This window comes from Zootoca vivipara, chromosome 6 (assembly GCF_963506605.1).
Source record: "Zootoca vivipara chromosome 6, rZooViv1.1, whole genome shotgun sequence".
Lineage (NCBI taxonomy): Eukaryota > Metazoa > Chordata > Lepidosauria > Squamata > Lacertidae > Zootoca > Zootoca vivipara.
Genome location: NC_083281.1, coordinates 88100474 through 88121383, shown reverse-complemented (window position 1 = coordinate 88121383; position 20910 = coordinate 88100474). Strand labels below are relative to the sequence as shown.

The 20910-nt window shown below is 44.3% G+C and overlaps 1 protein-coding gene across 1 annotated transcript; it reads left to right on the top strand.

The window, feature by feature from the left end:
* The first annotated feature begins 617 nt into the window (after positions 1-617).
* On the top strand, positions 618-20910 carry LDLRAD2 (low density lipoprotein receptor class A domain containing 2). The gene is made up of 5 exons (XM_035120241.2): positions 618-881; positions 15395-15871; positions 17544-17693; positions 17908-18045; positions 20059-20910. Exons 1-5 carry the CDS (start codon positions 758-760, stop codon positions 20280-20282), a joined length of 1113 nt encoding a protein of 370 aa, XP_034976132.1. The 5' UTR covers positions 618-757; the 3' UTR covers positions 20283-20910.

Genomic DNA, 20910 nt, shown 5'->3' with positions numbered 1-20910 from the left:
AGAAAGCAATGAAAAGAAAAAGAGCTAAGAGGGATCAGATGGAAACAAAATCACACCATCTAACTGCTAGGTCAGTTGGAGTATGTCTCCACTGACAGCAGCAGCAACGTGTTCTTCCTGAAGCAACACAGAACCTTGTGTGCACCTTCAAAGGCCATTCAATGCATTATGCTTTGAAGTTTCACGGACTAGAGTTGTGGTTTTGGCTGCAAGAGATACAAATAGGAAAATAGGAAGGTGCGTTGTAAATGTATGGTGCCGATGTGAGCCTGAAGGCATGGCACCACCCTCAGTCAACGGCCCAGCAGCCGAGTGTCTGTCAGCGCTCTTTTCCCCATTTGGCTGGCTTTGCTTAGACCCATCTTGCATTCATTTCAAAACTGCCAGCCTCAGGGGGTGGTTCCAGATTCCCGAGGCGTTCAGTTAGATTGCCCAAGACAGGATGCTTGCATCGCTCCATCCGTCTCCCATCATTCCCATGGAAACTGAGCGATGTGCAGACAGCGTCTGCAAAAGCCGGCATGAAGGAGGGCAAAAGTTAAGCTGCCCGTTTAGGGAAAAAAACACACTTATACCAGGATGGGACTCTTTTGCAATAAGCTTGCCAGCCCCTCCTTTTGTTCCCCTGTCAGATCACGCAAAAGCAATCCCTAGCTTGATTTGCTCACCAGGGGCTGCGGTGGTCCATTTAAACCCTGCTTCTCACAGCTGTTGCCATTTCACACACTCCTGCCTTTTCCTCTGCTTATAGCCTGGCATGCAGGGGCTCCCGAAAGAGACCAAGATGAGCAAACCAGCCCATCGAGGAGGCTTGGAGGTGTGGGGTAAATGGCTGCTTCTCCTGAACGCTGCTGTCTCTGCAGTCTCCACCATGCAGACAGGTAGGCTGAAACTTTAGCTCAGAGCTTTCCAAACTTTTCTTTTTTTTCCTTTTGCAATTCAACAGTCACAACTTTTATTAAATTTCTGTTTTGCATTTTAGAATATTCACTTAAACAACCTTAAAATATCAATGACTTCCCTTCCTCTCTTTCCATGGTTCATTTTGCACAACATAAATCCCTGCATATTTTATATAAACTAAACCATTCAGTATTCCATTATCACATCCATCAAAACCTATTTACACTGTTGAATTTATCTTAATGCTGCCCAAATATTCAAATATACACAATTTTCCTCCATATATTCAATAAACATCTTTCCTATCTTGTTTAAAGGTATGTTCTTCTCTTATTCTATATGTTAGATCCGCAAGCTGCGCATATTCCATCAGTTTAAGTTGCCATTCTTCAGTTGGGACCTCTATTGTTTCCATTTTGGGGCTAACGAAACATGAGCCGCAGTAGTGGCATACATAAATAGCCTTTTTTTTGACACCTGGGAATTTCCGTCTGAGTTATCCCCAACAAGGAGCTTTCCAAACTTTTCGTGCTGGTGACACACTTTTTAGACATGCATCATTTTGCGACACAGTAATTCAGTTTTACTAACAAACCAGAGGTTAAACTAACCCCTTTCCAGTCCCAAGAGGAGCATTTGCACAACACACCAACACACTGCAGCCGGCACACTAACCTGTTGCGACACAGAGTTTGGAAAGCTCTGCTTTAGCCGCTTCCTCAATTTCCTTCCCAGGCAGTCTTGGCTTGACATCTTGGATTGGTCCCTAAATCTCTGCCAGACAGGGACTGGGTTGGTAATGGGAGCCGGAATCAAAACACCTAGTGTAGCATCCAGGTATCTTAACTGCCCTTGCCTGCCTCTTATTCCATTTTGCTGGTTTTCATGGAGTAGCACAGTGTTTCTCAACCGGTGTTCCGCGGCACAGTAGTGTGCCGCGAGACACCGGCTGGTGTGCCGCGACGTGCGGCGAGGAAAAGGGCGCTTTGCATTGCTGACGGACTTCCGGCGAGGCAAGATGGCGCACGGCAGCGCGAAGCTCCTGAGAGCGACCAGCGTGCCTGTGCCGCCAGCCTAGCCTCCAGACTGCCAGAACTGCCGCCGCCGGTACGCGGGCGCCAAGTGAGCCCGGCGGATCGACCGGCGGATCCCCAGGAGAGATAATAATCATGAGTTGAGAGTAGGGCTGGGCGATATATCGCCCAGAACTGGTTTGAAGTCCATATTGTGACAACGGTTTCATCATTTTTGACCTGGCAATATATTGTGAATCATGATTTGTGTGTGCGCTATGCAAAAAAATCACGGTGCAGCAAAAACCGTGAAGCCAGCCAATGCCTCTACATGGCTCCATCCTTATTTCAGGCACCATGATATATTGCAATGTTTACCTGATGATATATCACGATGTTGAAAAGCAGATATTGCCCAGCCCTAGTTGAGAGGATCCCTGGGGATCATCTAGTCAGACACCTGCTTGAAGTGGGGTGTAATCACAACATCCTTTACTTATGGATGCCGAACCTTTGCTTCAATACCTCCAGTGAAGGAGAGCTCATCGCCTCTCAAAGCAGTTGTTGTAAAAATTTTGCAGAGCTACACGGCCCTAGAATTAAGTGGATCCTTGACCCAGGAAGAGTCCAGGTATCCTGGCAAGCAGACAAAGTTTAAGCGTCTCCTGCCCACCAAATAACAGAGACCAAACCAGGACGTGCGAAGCAAGGCACTTTTATTTTTGCTGTTGCAACAGGGTCCTTCCTCTCACACAGGAGAACAAGGAAGGAACCCCCAAACAAAGATGTCTTGTCCTTAAAAAGAGATTTGAAATTGGTTTCAGCCCACCCCCCAGAAGCATCATCCATATGTCACAGAAGGGGTGTAGCCCAAGACCCCCCCTCCCTAGATTCATCATAGGTACATCATGAAAGGGGAGGTCTGGTGGCAGTAATCTGAGCACCCTGGACCCTGCCCCCTGCCCCCAGAACCTAATCAACAAAATTGAGAGATATTTACATTTCCCTGTTTCCCAGCCAAGTTAATCACACCCTTTTGTCTGGCAGTCAGGTATCAGGATGCCAGGGATTATCACTTTAATTCCTGAGACAATGAGAAGGTTCCCCCCCACCCCACTTCTTCCTTGCAGAGGAACACCTGGTCAGAGAGAGTCAAAATGGTGTCAGTCAGGCCTGTTTTCCTGTGCTGCTTCAGACATGTTTCTGTACATTCATGTACATGTTTTATGAACAATTATTATATATATATATGACCTTAAAATTCTTATAACAATTCCCCATTTGGGGCTATAATTTTTCTTAAAAATTGTTGCCCCACAAAAGAATAACCAGATGTGTTGTTTTAGTACTTTGGGAGAAGCATTTCTCAAAAATGGTGTACGTATTTCATTTAACAGGATGGTCCACCAATATTGACTGGAAAGTGCAGTTTGTTTGTTTACCCTTTTGTGTGTTCTTCAGGTGTCAAAAGCTAGCTCTCCTCTGGTTGCACACCTCCATCGTGGCACAACAGCAACAATCCCTGGTGAATCCCCTTAGGGCTTTCATATTGACCATGTCGCCTGGCACCCCCCATAGCTGCCACAGGTTTGGACATGTCATGAGAGAGATGCCTTTGCCTTGGGCTTCCTATGGGCCTTTATTATTATAGGCTCTGGCCTTGCACTGTAGGGAGTTGCCCAGTTGCTCTTAAAGGAAGAAAGCTACTTGCACCTTGGATACACTTGCCCAATTAGAACTGAAGCCAAATTAAAATTTATACAGCCCAATAAAACATGTCCAAATTAGTCAAATTTAACTCTAAAAGGGATCATTCCTGTTAAATCAAGACATAAATACCTTCATTTATCTGGTGTTTCATGGATCTTGGGGCTTATTCTTGGTAAAATGATTTAAAACAATCTAAAATTGTGTAAGAAGGCTGGCACACTGCAGAGTGCCAGGTGGGACAAGAAAATGTGGTCATAATTTGATCTAATCTAAATACTGGACTATGCAATATCCTGATCCTTTAAAAGGCATACAATGCATGGCAATAATACAAAAAAAAACATTGGGACACTATACATTAAACATTAAAAAACAATTAAACACAAAATTGGTTCACCCCCCCCTCCTTGTGGAAATAACATACTGTCAGACATAGTTCAATGTTTCTGTCGAATATCACACAACATAAAACATAATAATTTATATCAGTTGTATGTCTTGAGGCCAATTCTTAATAGGCACAGAGTCTTGAAGTCAAAAGAGAGCGTATGTCCTTGCAATTCACTTTCCCTTGCCCCTCTTCAGTCTGTTTCTTTTGGAAGGAGATTTTGAAGATGCTGTGGCTACTTTGGAAAATCTGATGTCTGTTGTTGTTGCAGATAAGAAACAGTCTTATAGTCAAAATCCTTAAAACTTTTCAACAATAGTTCCCCCCTTTCTCCCCCCTCCCTTAAGTCCCAAAAAGTCCCAAAAAAGTCATTTATGGAAACAATGGCTGTGGGCTTTCTCATGCTGTTCAGCTGCTGTAGGTTCATTATTCAGTCTTCAGAAATACAGTCTGCAGAGGGACAGGAGTGCTTGGAACTAAAAGACAGTTACGTAGGAAGGAAGGAGTGGGAAAACAAAAGGGGAGAATATCCTACAGTATTTCTAAAAAAATTGTCGGGAAGCTGTAAATGATACACATCCTTTTGAAAATAGGCCTGCAGGGGGTTGGGGCCTGAAGATATAATTAGTTAAAAATAATAATAATAAATAGTCAAGAAAGGGGAGAATATTCTAGAAATTTCTTCTTGGGAAGCTGCAAATAATATAAGATCATAGTTAGGCATTTTATTCATTTAAATATTATTATTATCATTCATATTTAATTACTGCTGTTATTGTCTACTCAGTCTGTTTAATTTACTTCACCTAGTTTGGCTGTGGAGGAAACAAAGGACAAAAATTTTGTTAATTAGGACCCAATCGATAAGTTATTAACATTTTCCTTATGTGGTTCTGAATTCTCTTTGAGGTTCACGTATCTTGTTTGAAAGGGATTAATATTATTATTATTTACAGGAAAGAATGACTTAGATGCTACATTTGTATGTACAGAAAGAAAAAGTAGAAATACCAAAAAAGATACAAAAATAAAATAATAAAATTTAGATTACCACTCACACAACAATTTTTACCTGGTTATTGTTAGAATAATTTCATAGACATAATGGAAAAACTGATATAATAAATGGAAGCAGATTATTTATAAGCTAAAGAGAAGCGCCAAAGAGAAATGAAATTACTGTTTGTATCTCCTCACTCCTCACTTTTTTTTTTTTGCTGTGGAAGAAAAGAATTGGCAAAACACTCAATCATTGCTACATTAGAAAAGGGAGGGTTATATTAACATAGGGTAATGCTTCGGGGTGAAATGCAAATGAGAGATAAGTATCCATCCTGAGTACCTGCTAGGAAAGAAATGGAGCCTTTTGTTTGCATAGTCTGTCAACTGGTTGGATCAGACCAAAGGTACACATCAGGGCAGTATGAAGAGAAGACCGCAATTTCCTATGAATTTCCAAGTGTGGGGGGGCTTGTTTAGGTGGCGTCTCCCCCCCCCCCATTGGGAGATAATTTTGCATTAAGGTCCTGAAAGAATTTCTGCACCCTGAATCTCAGCATCCTGCTGGAAAGGGAAAATTATTTCATGTGAAAATCAGTCAGGAAATGTTCCTAAAATGTACAGAGTTTTGCATGTTGAACTGGAATTGGCAGCTTCTAAACAGTTGATGGTTCTCAATGGTTCTTTATCTATTTATTTATTTTTACATAAGGAAATTTAAATTTAAGTTTCATGTGCAAAGCATAACCTTGAACCTCTTAATTAATTTATAAACTACTCAAGAGACAGACTTATAGTAGTACTCTGCTATTTATACCTGTGGAAAGAATCTGGCATGTTAAGATTTTGAAACTTGGCAACCATTTAACTTTGATGGACCAGTAACATACATGAGGTTGTTTTCCCTCAGTGGTTCAAAGCTTTACATTAAGAAATTTGAATAATATTTCATGAGCAGATTATAACCTTTTCGCCCCTTAGTTTAAACCTCCTTTTTCTCCTCTATTTTCCTCTTCAAGCTGACATAGCCTCTGTGCATGTACAGAGTTCATGATTCGGCAGTCTATTATACCCTTTTTTTTTTTTTAAAGTGCTGTACCTCTTGACAACATTACCATCTGAATAAAGGAAGGGAAGGGGAAAGAGTAGATTTTAAAATAGGGTTAGATTTTACACAGAAACCCAGCAATTTACACTTCCACCAAACCAGCAACAAAAGTGGTGAAATTAAATTCTTTGGTCAGTTTAAATCCATTTCTTTAGCTTTTGTGTCCTGAGATATTTCTGACACCTCTTATTTCCTGTTCCTTGCTGCTTAGGAAGCAGGCTTATAAATCTTAAACTTTTAATATATAAAACTTCAATATCCAGGCAACCCAATATTTTTACCAGAAAGCTGCAAGAAAAGTTTGGTCAAATTAAACTCCTTAATGAAGTCATGGCACTAATTAGCCATGTTTACTGTACTATATAAACATCTCATACCCCAGGCAAAATAAATCTTGATTTGCCCCCTTTATCTACAGGGTTCGGGGTGAATTCGTAATTGCAAATGTTTTCGTTTGTTTGTTTGTTTTTAATTAATTTATTACAGCCATGGCAGACTAAATTCTCTGCCCCTTTATCTATGGGTAATATGGCCATAGAGCCAGAATTCATAAAATCCTTTGCATTCTCATTGATTTTCAGCCTTACCAATTCCAGACAAAATTTTCTGGCCCTTTATTTACTTGAACTGTTGGCTGGAGTTTTGCAGTTAAAAAAAATAGCTGACAATATGGTGGAAAAAATAACACCAGACATTCATTTTCAAAGCATGATATACCATCTCTACCTCTTTCTGAATGGCACCTCAAACTCTTCATGCCAAACTTTAAAAATCTATCTTTCCATCCTTCTCCACCAAAGAGTAATGCTTGACTGAATTCAGGCCATTTCACTATACCACCAGGGTTTAAACTCACTTTTCAGTGCTTACAAACACATTTTCTCTCCCTCCTTTTTCTAAGTTTGGAAAGGGTTGGAAGGGATCTTGAGTAATCTAGTCCCCCCCTTCTGAAATATGGGGATCTCAACACTATCACTGCCCTTAGGATACACATACATTTGAGTACAGACGCCTGACTGGGAAGGAAACACAGGCTATGCCCTATCACGGAAGCACATGTGTGTACTAAGGGAAAAATAAGGAAGGGGAAGATTAAAAGTACCAACGTTATATAGAAGTCTTTAGCAAACCTTAAGATTGGATAAACAGTTTAAGAGGGAATTTACTTCCTTACTAAAACCATTCTGTCCATTTGAATCAAGGTTAAAGTGACTCAGATAGACATTTGCTGGCTATGGAGCCTCTACTTTTAATAACATTTCCCTAGAAGGAACACCATATTCCATAGTCACATGGTGAAACATTACATACAGAGCACATGGCTCCCTTGTGACACAGACCTTAAATATTGTGAGTTCACAAACAGATTGGGAAATGTTGAAGACTTTCATATGTGCTTAAACTTTAAACCTTAATAGAGAAAGTGATAAAAACTTATATAATCACTCCATAAAAACAACAATTACACTCTTGTTCCAACTCTGAAAACCAATAATCTTTCCTTGCCAGAAAGCAGAGCTGGGCTGAATTTCAACCCATCACCACATCAGACACATTGCCTTTCACATAGCTCTAAAATGGGGGTTAGAAGGGACCCTGAGGTCATTTAGTCTAACCCTCTAAGATACAGGATTCACAAGATTTGAATGAAAATACCAACTTTATACAGAACCCTTGAGCAGATGAGTTGTTTTTTTCTTAAGAGACTGATATTAGGAGCCCAACAATAACCCTTCTGTCCAACACAATTGAAGTTAAAACTAGACTCAGATAGACAATTCCTGGCTATGGAAGCTCTACCTTTGACAAACAAATCACCTTTATTGGAATAGCTGTTCAATTTTCCTTTAGTCAATATTCATCTAGTCACTTGGAGAAAGACTCCCCTTTGGAGCCTCTCTCAATAACAAACATTTGCACACCTCATTCTCATATTTATAATGTTTAAGATTGATCGGTTCAACATTGTTTCTATACTAGAAATTTAAACAAGTTGGCAGTTTTAACTATGCACACTTAAGAAGGCAGTCTATGGATGTTGTAGCCAATTTAAACACACCCCATAACATTCTAAACCTTGAGTACATCTCTTATCCACTTATAGCTGGAGTTTATGAACATTTTCAAGTTTAAAATATTTTCAAAGCATTGAGCAAGCATTTTTAAACTTACAGCTCGTTATTTTCCTTCATCCTGCCCCCTCTTTTTACTTTTGGAGAGGAAACAATGGCCTTCTACAGCCTCTTTAAAACAAACCTTTACACACTACCTCCACTCTTTTAAATATTTGCCATGTTTTTGGGTTGATCAAGCCCTTACATAAGATTATTTAAGCAAGCTTGCCTTAATTTTTATATTATTTTAAACTATGCATGCTTTAAAAAAGGCAGTCTGTGGGTGTCATGGCCAAATTTTAAACACAAACCCCTAATTTCCTAAACCTGGATTATATCTCTCATTTACTTTAAGGGAAACAACTATCTATAGCAGACACAAGGAACAGACGCACATACACGTAACAGACAACACAGACAACATGTAACATGCAAACATATATAATTTTATACCATAACATACTTTGCAGGATTCCTCACAAAACTTTTCCCATTCAGAGTTCACCAGGGTTAATTTTAAAGCGGAGATTCACTGTATGTTAAAGGAACCTCCTGGTAGCCATTTCCCCTCATCTGGGTGGTCCATAGTAAATCGGACCCTATGTTTTTTTCTTACAAAGTTTTTGCAATTGGTTCCCTTCAAGCTTGTCCGCCCCGGGGATTTCATGCCAATTTAAGAGAACGAATTGGAGTGGACTTTCATCCTCAAAGTCCTTACCGGAGCCAAGCCTCAGTTGTGCTTTGCCTCGGTTGGGAGTCTGGGAAAGGAATTCCTTAGAGTGGGTTGCACCCATTTTACTTCTGTCTTTTTATACTGCAGTTCTGGGTCCCCGACCCTGTTCCTGGACACTCTTAACTTCCCGAGTCTATGACTCACCCCCACGTCCTAGTGGTGTTCCTGCCTGCCGTTCGCGTGCACTAACTACTAGGCGGCCTGGTGCAGCTAAAACCCTATTGGAACCCTCCCACTGGTCATCAATTGCCTGAGGGTTCCACAGCAACTTCCCTGCCTCTTACACACTAGACTCAGATCCTACTGAACGCTTGCCTTCACAATGTCAGGTCGGAACTGAGGAATACAGAGTTAGGAAAGGAACAGGCGCACTTGCATTCCCTGGTCACGGGTCCTACCCAACAAGGGTCGCCGTGGCAGGGGGGCGTCTTCACCCGAAGATTAAGAGCAGAGGAATAGGAAACAGAGCTGGGATAGCCAGATTCCCAGATTGGTAGAAAAGCGACAGTTTGCTCAGACTTCTGCTCAGTTTGGCAGAAGGGAGCTGGGACAGTCTTTCTGAGCTCTGCGTTTAACGTAAAGACTGTTGCCCTGGACCTCAGTTCTACCTTGTAACTGTGCCTGGCAGCCTTGCTGCAACTAAGGTCCAAAGAGGAGAGTAGAAAAGGATAGTCCAAGTGGAGAAATAGATTTTTAGTTGCTGTGGTTCTTAGCTCACCCAAGGTGTCCCCTTTTAATACTCACGACCGATCCTTTCAGTCGAATCCCGTTGTCTCCAGCTTCCAACTGGTTCCTAAAAAAAAACAGCCTTGTCCCTTTAAACGTTGCTTCGTCCTGGGGGTCCCGCTTGGACTCTCAATTACTACCAAGTGCCTCGGGTCCTGAGGTTGGTTTACCCCCCTGCAAAAGAGGCAAGGGCGCGCTGGGCTCCCCTTCCTCAGTGAACCCGGAGCTCAAGGCAAAACTGGGTCCCCGAAGTGGTCGCCAAACTGTTGTAAAAATTTTGCAGAGCTACACGGCCCTAGAATTAAGTGGATCCTTGACCCAGGAAGAGTCCAGGTATCCTGGCAAGCAGACAAAGTTTAAGCGTCTCCTGCCCACCAAATAACAGAGACCAAACCAGGACGTGCGAAGCAAGGCACTTTTATTTTTGCTGTTGCAACAGGGTCCTTCCTCTCACACAGGAGAACAAGGAAGGAACCCCCAAACAAAGATGTCTTGTCCTTAAAAAGAGATTTGAAATTGGTTTCAGCCCACCCCCCAGAAGCATCATCCATATGTCACAGAAGGGGTGTAGCCCAAGACCCCCCCTCCCTAGATTCATCATAGGTACATCATGAAAGGGGAGGTCTGGTGGCAGTAATCTGAGCACCCTGGACCCTGCCCCCTGCCCCCAGAACCTAATCAACAAAATTGAGAGATATTTACATTTCCCTGTTTCCCAGCCAAGTTAATCACACCCTTTTGTCTGGCAGTCAGGTATCAGGATGCCAGGGATTATCACTTTAATTCCTGAGACAATGAGAAGGTTCCCCCCCACCCCACTTCTTCCTTGCAGAGGAACACCTGGTCAGAGAGAGTCAAAATGGTGTCAGTCAGGCCTGTTTTCCTGTGCTGCTTCAGACATGTTTCTGTACATTCATGTACATGTTTTATGAACAATTATTATATATATATATGACCTTAAAATTCTTATAACACAGTCATTTCCACTGTTGAGCAGCTCCTCCCAACGTTTAGCCAAAATCTGCTTCCCTGAAATTTCCACCCATTGACTCTGCCCCTCTGGAGAAACAGAGAACAAACCTATTGCAGCCTTTCAGATATTTAAAGACTGATTTGTCAGCAGTCTGTGCTAATGATACCACAAAGACTTTTTGTTGCTTGCGCTAAAAGGTACCTATTTAAAATGAGCTTGGGCGAAGTGAAACCTAAGTAAATATGGGTTCGTGTTTAGTAGCTGCAGATGCTATTATTTGGCGTTGGGAGGGTGAGTGGGTGGGGAGAGCTTGAGAAAGGGTGCGTTTTCAGTCACTAAGGAATATTTTAGTCACAGTAGGTAGCAGCTACAGCTCCTTTAAACAAAAGATGCTGTGCAGGAAGCAAACAACAGCCTTGTGATGGATTAAAGTCCCACCATATCCATTTTGCCTCTCTGCCTTTTTGTCCTGCAGATCTGTGCTGTCCCTTGTACTTGCACCCACCCCCATTTTCTGTTTAGCTTTTGTTTTATTTTTGTTCTGTTATAAGAAAGAAAGAAAAAAACCCTGCTCCTTTTCCCTTACGGGGTACCCAAGAGCCCGTATAGAGTCCTTATGTAGGTTCCCTATCGGTAGGAGAAAATAACAGAGGCCAACCAGAGAATATTGAGAAGCAAATCAGCTAGTAAGCCTGATCTTTATAAAACTGTTGCAACAGGGTTCCCACTCACCACACGCAGGAGGGAGGAGGAACCCAGAACAATGGTGTGCAAGCCCTTATATAGACTTTTGAAGTTGCCTACCCTGTAGCCAGAGACCACCCCCACCCCCCCCAAAAAAAAACACATCATAGGAGGAGGTCTGCAGCAGAGAAGGCAGTCTATGGCAGAAATCCTGTTTGCCAAGATACCTGATAATGGTCACTGGTTGCATTACATGGACAGTCTGGCCATTCTTTTGTGATGGTAAATAGTTCCTGAATCCCGGTCACAGGCTCTCCCTATTCATACATAAAAAGGTAAAGGGACCCCTGACCATTAGGTCCAGTCGTGACCGACTCTGGGGTTGCGCGCTCATCTCGCATTATTGGCCGAGGGAGCCGGCGTATAGCTTCCAGGTCATGTGGCCAGCATGACAAAGCCGCTTCTGGCAAACCAGAGCAGCACATGGAAACGCCGTTTACCTTCCCGCTGTAGCGGTTCCTATTTATCTACTTGCACTTTGACGTGCTTTCGAACTGCTAGGTTGGCAGGAGCTGGGACCAAGCAACGGGAGCTCACCCTGTCACAGGGATTTGAACTGCTGACCTTCTGATCAGCAAGCCCTAGGCTCAGTGGTTTAACCTTCCTCCTTGCAGAGAAATATTTGGGGTCAATTTGGGAGAGTCAAAATGGCTTCAGGATTGTTCTCCTGTACTTCAGTATTTCAGATATGTGGTAAACATACTTATGTATGTGTTTGCCTTTTAATTTATGAGCATTTAATTTATATATTTGAGACCTTAAATTCTTATAGCAGTTCATTTTAAGGGAAAGTCTGGAGGCAGGAAACTAACCAGGGAGAAAGTGTGAAAGGGTGGGGCTTGGTAAGAAAAAGAGCCAGGGGGGTGGGAATGGAAAAGAGAAGGACTACACAGTGGAAATTTTAACATGGGTGCCACATTGCAGGTTGGAAACCAGACCTGGAAAGGCTGTCAAGTTGTGGTTCCAGAATGATCATTTCTAACAATTAAGCTGCAAAGTTTATTTATTTATTTATTTATTTATTTATTTATTTATTTATTTATTATTTATTTATTTATTTATGTAGTTAGTTAGTTAGTTAGTTAGTTAGTTAGTTAGTTAGTTAGTTAGTTAAGATGCCGTCCTTCTTCGTAAGATCTCAGGGCGGTTCACAGAATAAAATACAAGGTAATAACACAAAGAAATAATTAAAACAAAACAGCTAAATAATAACCCCCCCTTCCATAAGGGGGGCTACGCCAACATAACAGTTACCTCGAACACTGTGTGGTTCAGAAGTTTTTGAAAACCTGTCTCCAGAGGCTGTTCTCAGAATCTCTCACTACTGGCATGTTGGAATGAGCCAGTGACAAAATGCCCAAGTGAAATTTCCCAGAAGCTGGTGGTGGGTGAGGGGGGGACGGGACCTTTTGAGTACAGCCTCTCATTCTTCACACTAGGATGTGTGGAAATTATGAGGGTGATGGGAAGAACTAGAGGGCCAGAATTCCTGGGTTTAACGTGCTGGCCGTTTTGTTGTTTCTGGGTAATGGTGAAAAGGAGTGAAATAAACGAGTGCTGGGTAATTGAGACAGCCGTTGACATTAGGCAACACAAAAGAGTCTTGTGGCATTTTAAAGGCCAAGAGATTTATAGTGGCATAAACTTCTGTGGACTAAAGAGGAAGGGGTATTTAGGCCACAAAGGTTTCCACTACCATAAATCTCTTTAAATTACCACAAAACAACCCTGTCCTCTGTTGCACTTGACAGTAGCAAGGCGACCATCCTCTGGATGTTATTCGGGTTAAACAGACTTCCTCCGGCCATCTCTGGGCCACCAATGAGCCCATGGTCATATGCTGGGTGGTGCAATTAGTAAAGCAAATAATGTATGCCCGTGTGATAGTGTGCTCATTTAGCAGGCTGATAAATGCTTGGTTAAGTCATCCATTTTCAAACAGCTGTGACAGGAACATTAGACTGAACTCTTCCCTCGCCCCCAAAATCTCTAGTAAATTCATTCTTAGAAGCCAAACAAAATAGTGAACGTTGCACCTTGTTGACTGCAAACTGCACACAAATTGTCATGGAGAGGATAGTTCTGTCTGGCGGTTGGTACTAAATTAAGCTTCCACTTTCAGAGGCAGTATACCCCACAATATTATGTACGGGGAGGGGGGGGGGACAAAGGAAGAGGTGGAAAGGCTGCAGCCTCGTGCCCTGATTATGGGCTTCAGAGTAATCTCTTGCCAGCAACCCAATGCTGAATGAGATGGACTGACCAGCTTTGAGGAGTCTTCCGATGCCGAAACAGGAGGCAAGGGCGCCTCAGAGCCAACAGATTCCCACTATTGGAGGCAGGCAGTAAAATCCTAGTTGCTGTTGTGCTCAGGTCCTGCTTGTGGGTTTTCTGGCTGGCCACTGTGAGAGAAGGATGCTCAACCAGGTGGACTATTGGGCCAATCTAGCGGGGCTTTTCTGATGTTTTGATGTGATGAGCTCCTTGAGTAAGAGATGGAGAGGTCCGACGAAGAAGTTGGCATGGCGTGGGATGGCCGACTCAGAGCCAAGAGTCATGTGGCACTTTGAAGATGAAGGATAGAGCTATCTCCGTGGCTAACAGCCGCAATAGCTCTTGTTCTGCCTTCACAGTCGGAGGCAGTAAATGCTTCTGTTTATCAGCTGCTGGAAACCACAGGACGAGAGAGCACTTCTGTGCTCGGATCCTGCTTGGGCATGTGGTTGTCCACTGTGATAACAGGAAGCTGATCTAGATGGGTCTCTGGCCTGTCATTTCTCATATACTGTACCTTGGTTGTCGAACGGAATCAGTTCCAGAAGTCTGTTCGACTTCCAAAATGTTCAACAACCAACACACAGCTTCCGATTGGCTGCAGGAGCTTCCTGCACGCAATAGGATGCTGTGGAAGCTGCGTCGGACGTTCGTTTTCGAAAGAGTGTTCGCAAACCAGAACACTCACTTCCTGGTTTGCCGCGTTCAGGAGCCAAAACGTCTGACTCACAAGGCGTTCAGGGATTCAAGGTACGACTGTATAATGAATTGAAAAGGCTGTTTAAAATAACTTTTGTAAAAAAAAAAACCCACCAAAAACCCAGAAGCTTTTCTTTTGGGAATTATAGTGGCAGAACTACCTAATCTGTACAGGAACTTATTCATGTATGCTACTACAGCGGCAAGAATGTTACTGACCCCAAAATGGAAAGAAGTCCGAGCAAAGGAAGAATGGATACAAAAACTTATGGAAAACGCAGAAATGGCGGAACCTACAGGAAGAATAAGAAATCAAGGCAACAAACTTTTTATAAAAGAATGGCAATAGTTTATTGAATATTTACAGATAAATTGTAAACAGATAAGCATATTGGCAGGATTATTGTAATAACCTGCAGTTTCATAAGAGTATGCATTTAAAGTAGAAGAATAAATGTGCAAATTAAGTTACCGTATTGGCCCAAATATAAGCCGCACCCAAATATAAGCCACACCTTTAAAATTCAAGGAGGGGAAAAAAAAGACAATACCCGAATATAGGCCGCTCCCTTAAAATTCTGCAGGCACTCACACCCGTTCCATTTTGCCATATCCCTGTTTCAGCAGTGTTATCGTAGAAGCCAATTTTTGCAAGGTCGCGAATCTAAGCCACACTTTAACTTTTCACGATCAGAATTTGGGGGGGGGGAAAGGGAGGCTTATATTCAGGCCAATACAGTAATTTGGATATGCAGAAGATATTAAAAATAAATTTAAGGAACTGCAGAAAGAGGGGGAAGGAAGTCAAGTTTTTAAATGTTAAAATGATTGTAAAATTAGTGAAATGTATAAATCAGAAAAGCAATAATAATAATAATAATAATAATAATAATAATAATAATAATAATAATAGATGGGTCTCTGGCCTGATCCAGAAGGTTCTTCTTCCATGTCTTTGTGCAGTGCCAATGACTCTCCCTTTTCCTTTTCCTCTCCCTCTTCCCCAACAGTGAGTGTGGTCGATTTCTGCGGCCAGACCCTGCACGGGGATGGGATGGTCTTGACTTCCCACCGCGACTCCCGCCGTTACTACTTTGTGGTGGCCAGCACCGACTGCCAGCTGACCATGCAAGCGGCAACCCCCAAAGACAAGGTCCAGTTCCAGTTCCGCTTCTTCCTGGTGTACAGCCTGGTGCGCTCACCTTCCAGCACGCTGGCCAGTGGGACCAGCAACGGCCACCCCACTCTGGCCCTCCTCCCCAAGTCCAGAAGGGAGCGGGAGCCCCCTGACCCTTGCACAGCAGGCTCTTACGTGCAATTCTATGATGGCCAAAACCACACCACGAAGCCCCTGGGGGTGCCACTATGCGGGAAGAACATCCCGAGGCCCGTCATCTCCACGGGCAACTTCCTCACCTTGAGGCTCGTGACTCGCGGCCAGCAACCTCGTGTCGACTTTGTTGGTGACTTCACCTCCATTCGAACTGGTAAGGTGGGAAGGCGCTCCAAATGAGCTGACCCACGCTGCTCTATCTTAATTTAATTTAATTTTGTTGTATTTATATTCCACCTCTTCTCCAAGGCGCTCAAGGGGGTGTATGCCTCCTCATGTGGAGGACTCCCTGGTCCTGAATGGGGTAACTGTGCCCTTGAAGGACCAGGTGTGCAGCCTGGGAGTCATTTTGGACTCACAGCTGTCCATGGAGGCGCAGGTCAATTTTGTGTCCAGGGCAGCTGTTTATCAGCTCCATCTGGTACGCAGGCTGAGACCCTACCTGCCTGCAGACTGTCTCGCCAGAGTGGTGCATGCTCTGGTTATCTCCCGCTTGGACTACTGCAATGCGCTCTACGTGGGGCTACCTTTGAAGGTGACCCGGAAACTACAACTAACCCAGAATGCGGCAGCTAGACTGGTGACTGGGAGCGGCCGCCGAGACCACATAACACCGGTCCTGAAAGACCTACATTGGCTCCCAGTACGTTCCCAAGCACAATTCAAAGTGTTGGTGCTGACCTTTAAAGCCCTAAACGGCCTCGGTCCAGTATACCCGAAGGAGCGTCTCCTCCCCCATCATTCTGCCCGGACACTGAGGTCCAGCGCCGAGGGCCTTCTGGCGGTTCCCTCGCTTTGAGAAGCCAAGTTACAGGGAACCACCCAACAACTACCAGACCTTTAGAAGGCATCTCAAGGCAGCCCTGTTTAGGGAAGCTTTTAATGTTTAATGGATTTCTGTATTTTAATATTTTGTTGGAAGCCGCCCAGAGTGGCTGGGGGAACCCGGCCAGATGGGCGGGGTATAAATAATAAATTATAATTATATTATTATTATCATTTAATCCTCCCAGTCCTGGAAGGCAGGTGAGCCCGAGAAACAGCAACGGGGCTCCAAGGTCGCCCAGGGAGCTTCATGTTGCCTGGTGGGGGAATTTGAACTCTAGTCTCTCCTGGGCGCTAGTCCAACACTGTAACCCTAAGGGTTAAGGTGCAGGCGATGCGAACCACTGGGCTGCTGTCAGGTTAACTGGCTATGTGGTCTAAACCACTGAGCCTTTTGGGCTTGCTGATTGGAAGGTCAGCGATTCGAATCCCCGCGACGGGGTGAGCTCCCGTTGCTCTGTCCCAGCTCCTGCCAACCTAGCAGTTCAAAAGCACGCCAGTGCAAGTAGATACCGGTAGTTATCACTGTGGCGGGAAGGTAAACAGCGTTTCTGTGCGCTGCTCTGGTTTCCGTCCCATTGTCCCATTGCGCCAGAAGCAGTTTAGTCCTGCTAAACATGACCCGGAAAGCTGTCTGTGGACAAACGCTGGCTCCCTCGGCCTGAAAGCGAGAAGAGTGCCACAACCCCGTAGTCACCTTGGACTGGACTTAACCATCCAGGGGTCCTTTACCTTTATCTTTTTTAAAATTTCAATGCTGGCGTTAAATGCATTTTACCTATTGTTTTAAGCTAGTTTGGGAGGTACATTCTAGGCAGTGCTTTTTATCTGGGGATACTCAAAGGTAGGGTGTACCAGCAAACCCCCCCCCCCCATGTTAAAAGCGTGGCACTCACTATAACAACTTCACAGTATTAGCTCCTTTTTTCTATAAAAAAGCACTGATTATAGGTACATTAAACAAAAAGAACAGCAAAATCTGCCTTTCCCTCCCATTGCAGGCTTGAACGCTTCGGCCTGCAGCACAGAGTCCTATTTTCCCTGCCACAATGGCAAGTGCATCCCTCCCAGCCTAGTCTGCGATGGCAGCAGCGTGGATAACTGTGGAGATGGTACAGACCAGGCTTTCCAGTCCCCAGCCTGGTGCAAAGGTTGGTGGCTGTAGGAGGAGGGTGTGTGTGTGTGTGTGTGTCTTTCCTTGCTCATAATCACTTTAAAAAATGGGTGAGAAAGAGAGGCTGAATGTCTGAGCCTGATGGATGCAGCGCGGCCCCTTGTCAGGAAAGGGAGGAGGGTACGCCCCTCTGCTTTGGTTTCTCCGTGGCAGCACAGACATTTTTGACTCTTGCTCCTCTTCAACTCCAGGCTCACCCACACTCCTGCCGCCCTTGAATAATGCTGAGGCCTCTTCTGCAGTTGACGCCCTGCCAAGTCAGGTGACCTGCGCAGGACCCCAGGAAAGCCAGCTCCTGCCCCCAGACACTGCCACCTGGGACAAAACAGGTACAGCAGCAGCAGCACTGCTGACAGGAATGGGGCTTTGTAAGAACTTGGTTGCTTATAGTGTGCCATTTGGGAACTCCCTGCCTATTGATACCGAGCAGGTGGCTATTACTGTACTCTTTTCAGCTAAAAACACAGTTCCTTCTTACCTACAGTCAGAGGTTGTTACAGCTACTCTTGAGTAACGACTTTCCACATACTTGTCTTTAAAAGAGTCTTTATTGGTGCACATTATTTACAGTGTATCGAGCTGTCGGTTTCATGTCCGCTCATTCCATCTCAGAATCCGGCACTGCCCCTTTTCACGACTTTGACCAACATAACAGCCTCGGGACAGCGAATCTCCTCCCCTTTCTCCTCCTCCTCAATTCCGGTGCCGGGGGAAAGGGTCTACGCTCCGTCTTTTCCCTCTCCCCCCTTTCCGTCTCTCTCTCTTCCCGCCTGTGGAGCAGGGGCTCTCCCATGCTGCCGGAGACCTGTCTCTCTCTCTCTCCGCTTCCTGACTAGCCCCTTCAGACCCCACACTTTCATGGCTGCTTGGGGACGAACTGCTCCTGATGAGAGGGGGAGGTTCTCTGTAATCTCTTCCCCTTACACCTACGAAAGGCGATTCCATGTTGTTTGGCACAATGGCAACTCCTTAGCTCGCCCACTCACTCTAACCCCCATCCAAGCCTCCAGATGCGTAACAGCAGAAAAACAGCCTCACTCAAAGCATTTGAGGGTAACTCCCAGATAACTCCCGTTATCTGCAGAGTGATCTCTTATCAATCACCAAGTCAGCAGGAGCTAACAGGAAGACAGCCAAACCGCCATTCACCTCCCCTAGAAGTTTGCTAAAAACATTTTTTACACCCACATCCCTTTCAGGTCTACATTTTACTAATTTTACAATCATTTTGTAAAATTGATTGTCGGCGGTTCGAATCCCTGTGACGGGGTGAGCTCCCGTTGCTTGGTCCCAGCTCCTGCCAACCTAGCAGTTCGAAAGCACATAAAAGTGCAAGTAGATAAATAGGAACCGCTACAGCGGGAAGGTAAAAAGCGTTTCCGTGTGCTGCTCTGGTTCGCCAGAAGCGGCTTTGTCATGCTGGCCACATGACCTGGAAGCTGTACGCCGGCTCCCTCGGCCAATAATGCGAGATGAGCGCGCAACCCCAGAGTCGGTCACGACTGGACCTAATGGTCAGGGGTCCCTTTACCTTTACCTTACAATCATTTTAACATTTCAAAACTTGACTTCCTTCCCCCTCTTTCTACGGTTCCTTAAATTTATTTTTAATATCTTCTGCAGATACAAATGAACTGAATTTGCTCATTTATTCATCTACTTTAAATATATACTTTTATAAAACTGCAGGTTATTACAATAACCCTGCCAGTGTTCTTATCGGTTTACAATTTGTCTGTAAATGCTCAACAAACCATTTCCATTCTTTTATTAAAAGTTTGTTGTCTTGATTTCTTATTCTTCTGGTGAGTTTCGCCATTTCTGCATTTTCCATAAGTTTTTGCATCCATTCTTCCTTTGCTGGGATTTCTGCTTCTTTCCATTTGGGGGCGAGTAACATTCTTGCCGCTGTAGTAGCATACATGAATAAGTTTCTGTACAGTTTGGGTAGTTCTGTCCCTATAATTCCCAAAAGAAAAGCTTCTGTGTTTTTATTTACAAAGGTTATTTTAAACATCCTTTCCAATTCATTATATATCATATATAAAACATTTTTGTATAGCTAAGCCTATCCAGATGCTTAGAAAGTTGGGGGTGAATTTGAATCTCTTTTAGTATTTTAAATTTCTGTAGGTTTTAAAGTATTGTTGCAATTCTTTGATTTTCTTGTTCTACCTTTTTTTGTAAACCGCTCTGAGTTTTTCTTTACAGCCAAGCAGTTACTGTATTTTTTGAAATCAACAATATCAAAATAGCACAGCTGGGGCAACTGTTTGCTGGGGAACACAATCTGTTCCGTTTTTCTGCAACTCACCAGGCTCCTTCTCCTCCTCCTCCTGCAGACAAACGCAAGCCTCTCCTTGCTTCGCTGGCTGCCATCCTAGGAGCTGCCTTCGTGTTCTGGTGCTGCTGGAATCCAGGCTGGTTCGTTTGGAGGATGGGCGCCTGCAGGTACCTGCCTGGCTGCAATTCCGCCTGCGCTGCCTGCCACCTCTGCCCACGCAGCTGCACCCGCCGGGAGCCCCCCAAGGTCACCCCACATGGAAGCACCGAGCCACCCGTGTGACTCCAAGATGGGGGGGCAGGGTCACTGGCCCATAGTTTTAGAGCATGGGCCAGAAGGGGTGCAGCTGGCAGCGGAGGTGTGATGGGGCTAAGCAGACAGGTGTATACTGGCTGATCTCCCACAAGGTGGCAGGAGATGCCTGCTTCTTTCCTCAGTGGGTTTGAACTAAGGCCCCTGGCACCAGGCCTTGAGATACGCTCACACCCACACCATGCATTTAAAGAAGAGCCTCCTGGATCAGGCCAGTGGCCCTTCTAGTCTAGCATCCTGTTCTCACAGTGGCTGCCAAGATGCTTGTAGGAAACCTGCAACCAGAGCACAAGGGCACCCTTTCTTCCTGTGCTTTCCAGCAACTGGAATCATTAAGCATCCACTGCCTCTGACCTCCATGAATTTGCCTGATCCTCTTTCGAAGCCTTTTAGATTGGTGGCCGTCACTGCCTTCTGTGGGAGGGAATTCCATAGTTTAACTATACACTAAGTAAGTTAGTATTTCCAATTATTATTATTATTATTATTATTATTATTATTATTATTATTATTGAATTCAGGGCCGGTGCTAGGGTTTTTTGCGCCCTAGGCAGATCACCTTCTGGCACCCCCCAGGCGGTGAGAGGGAAAGAGAGAG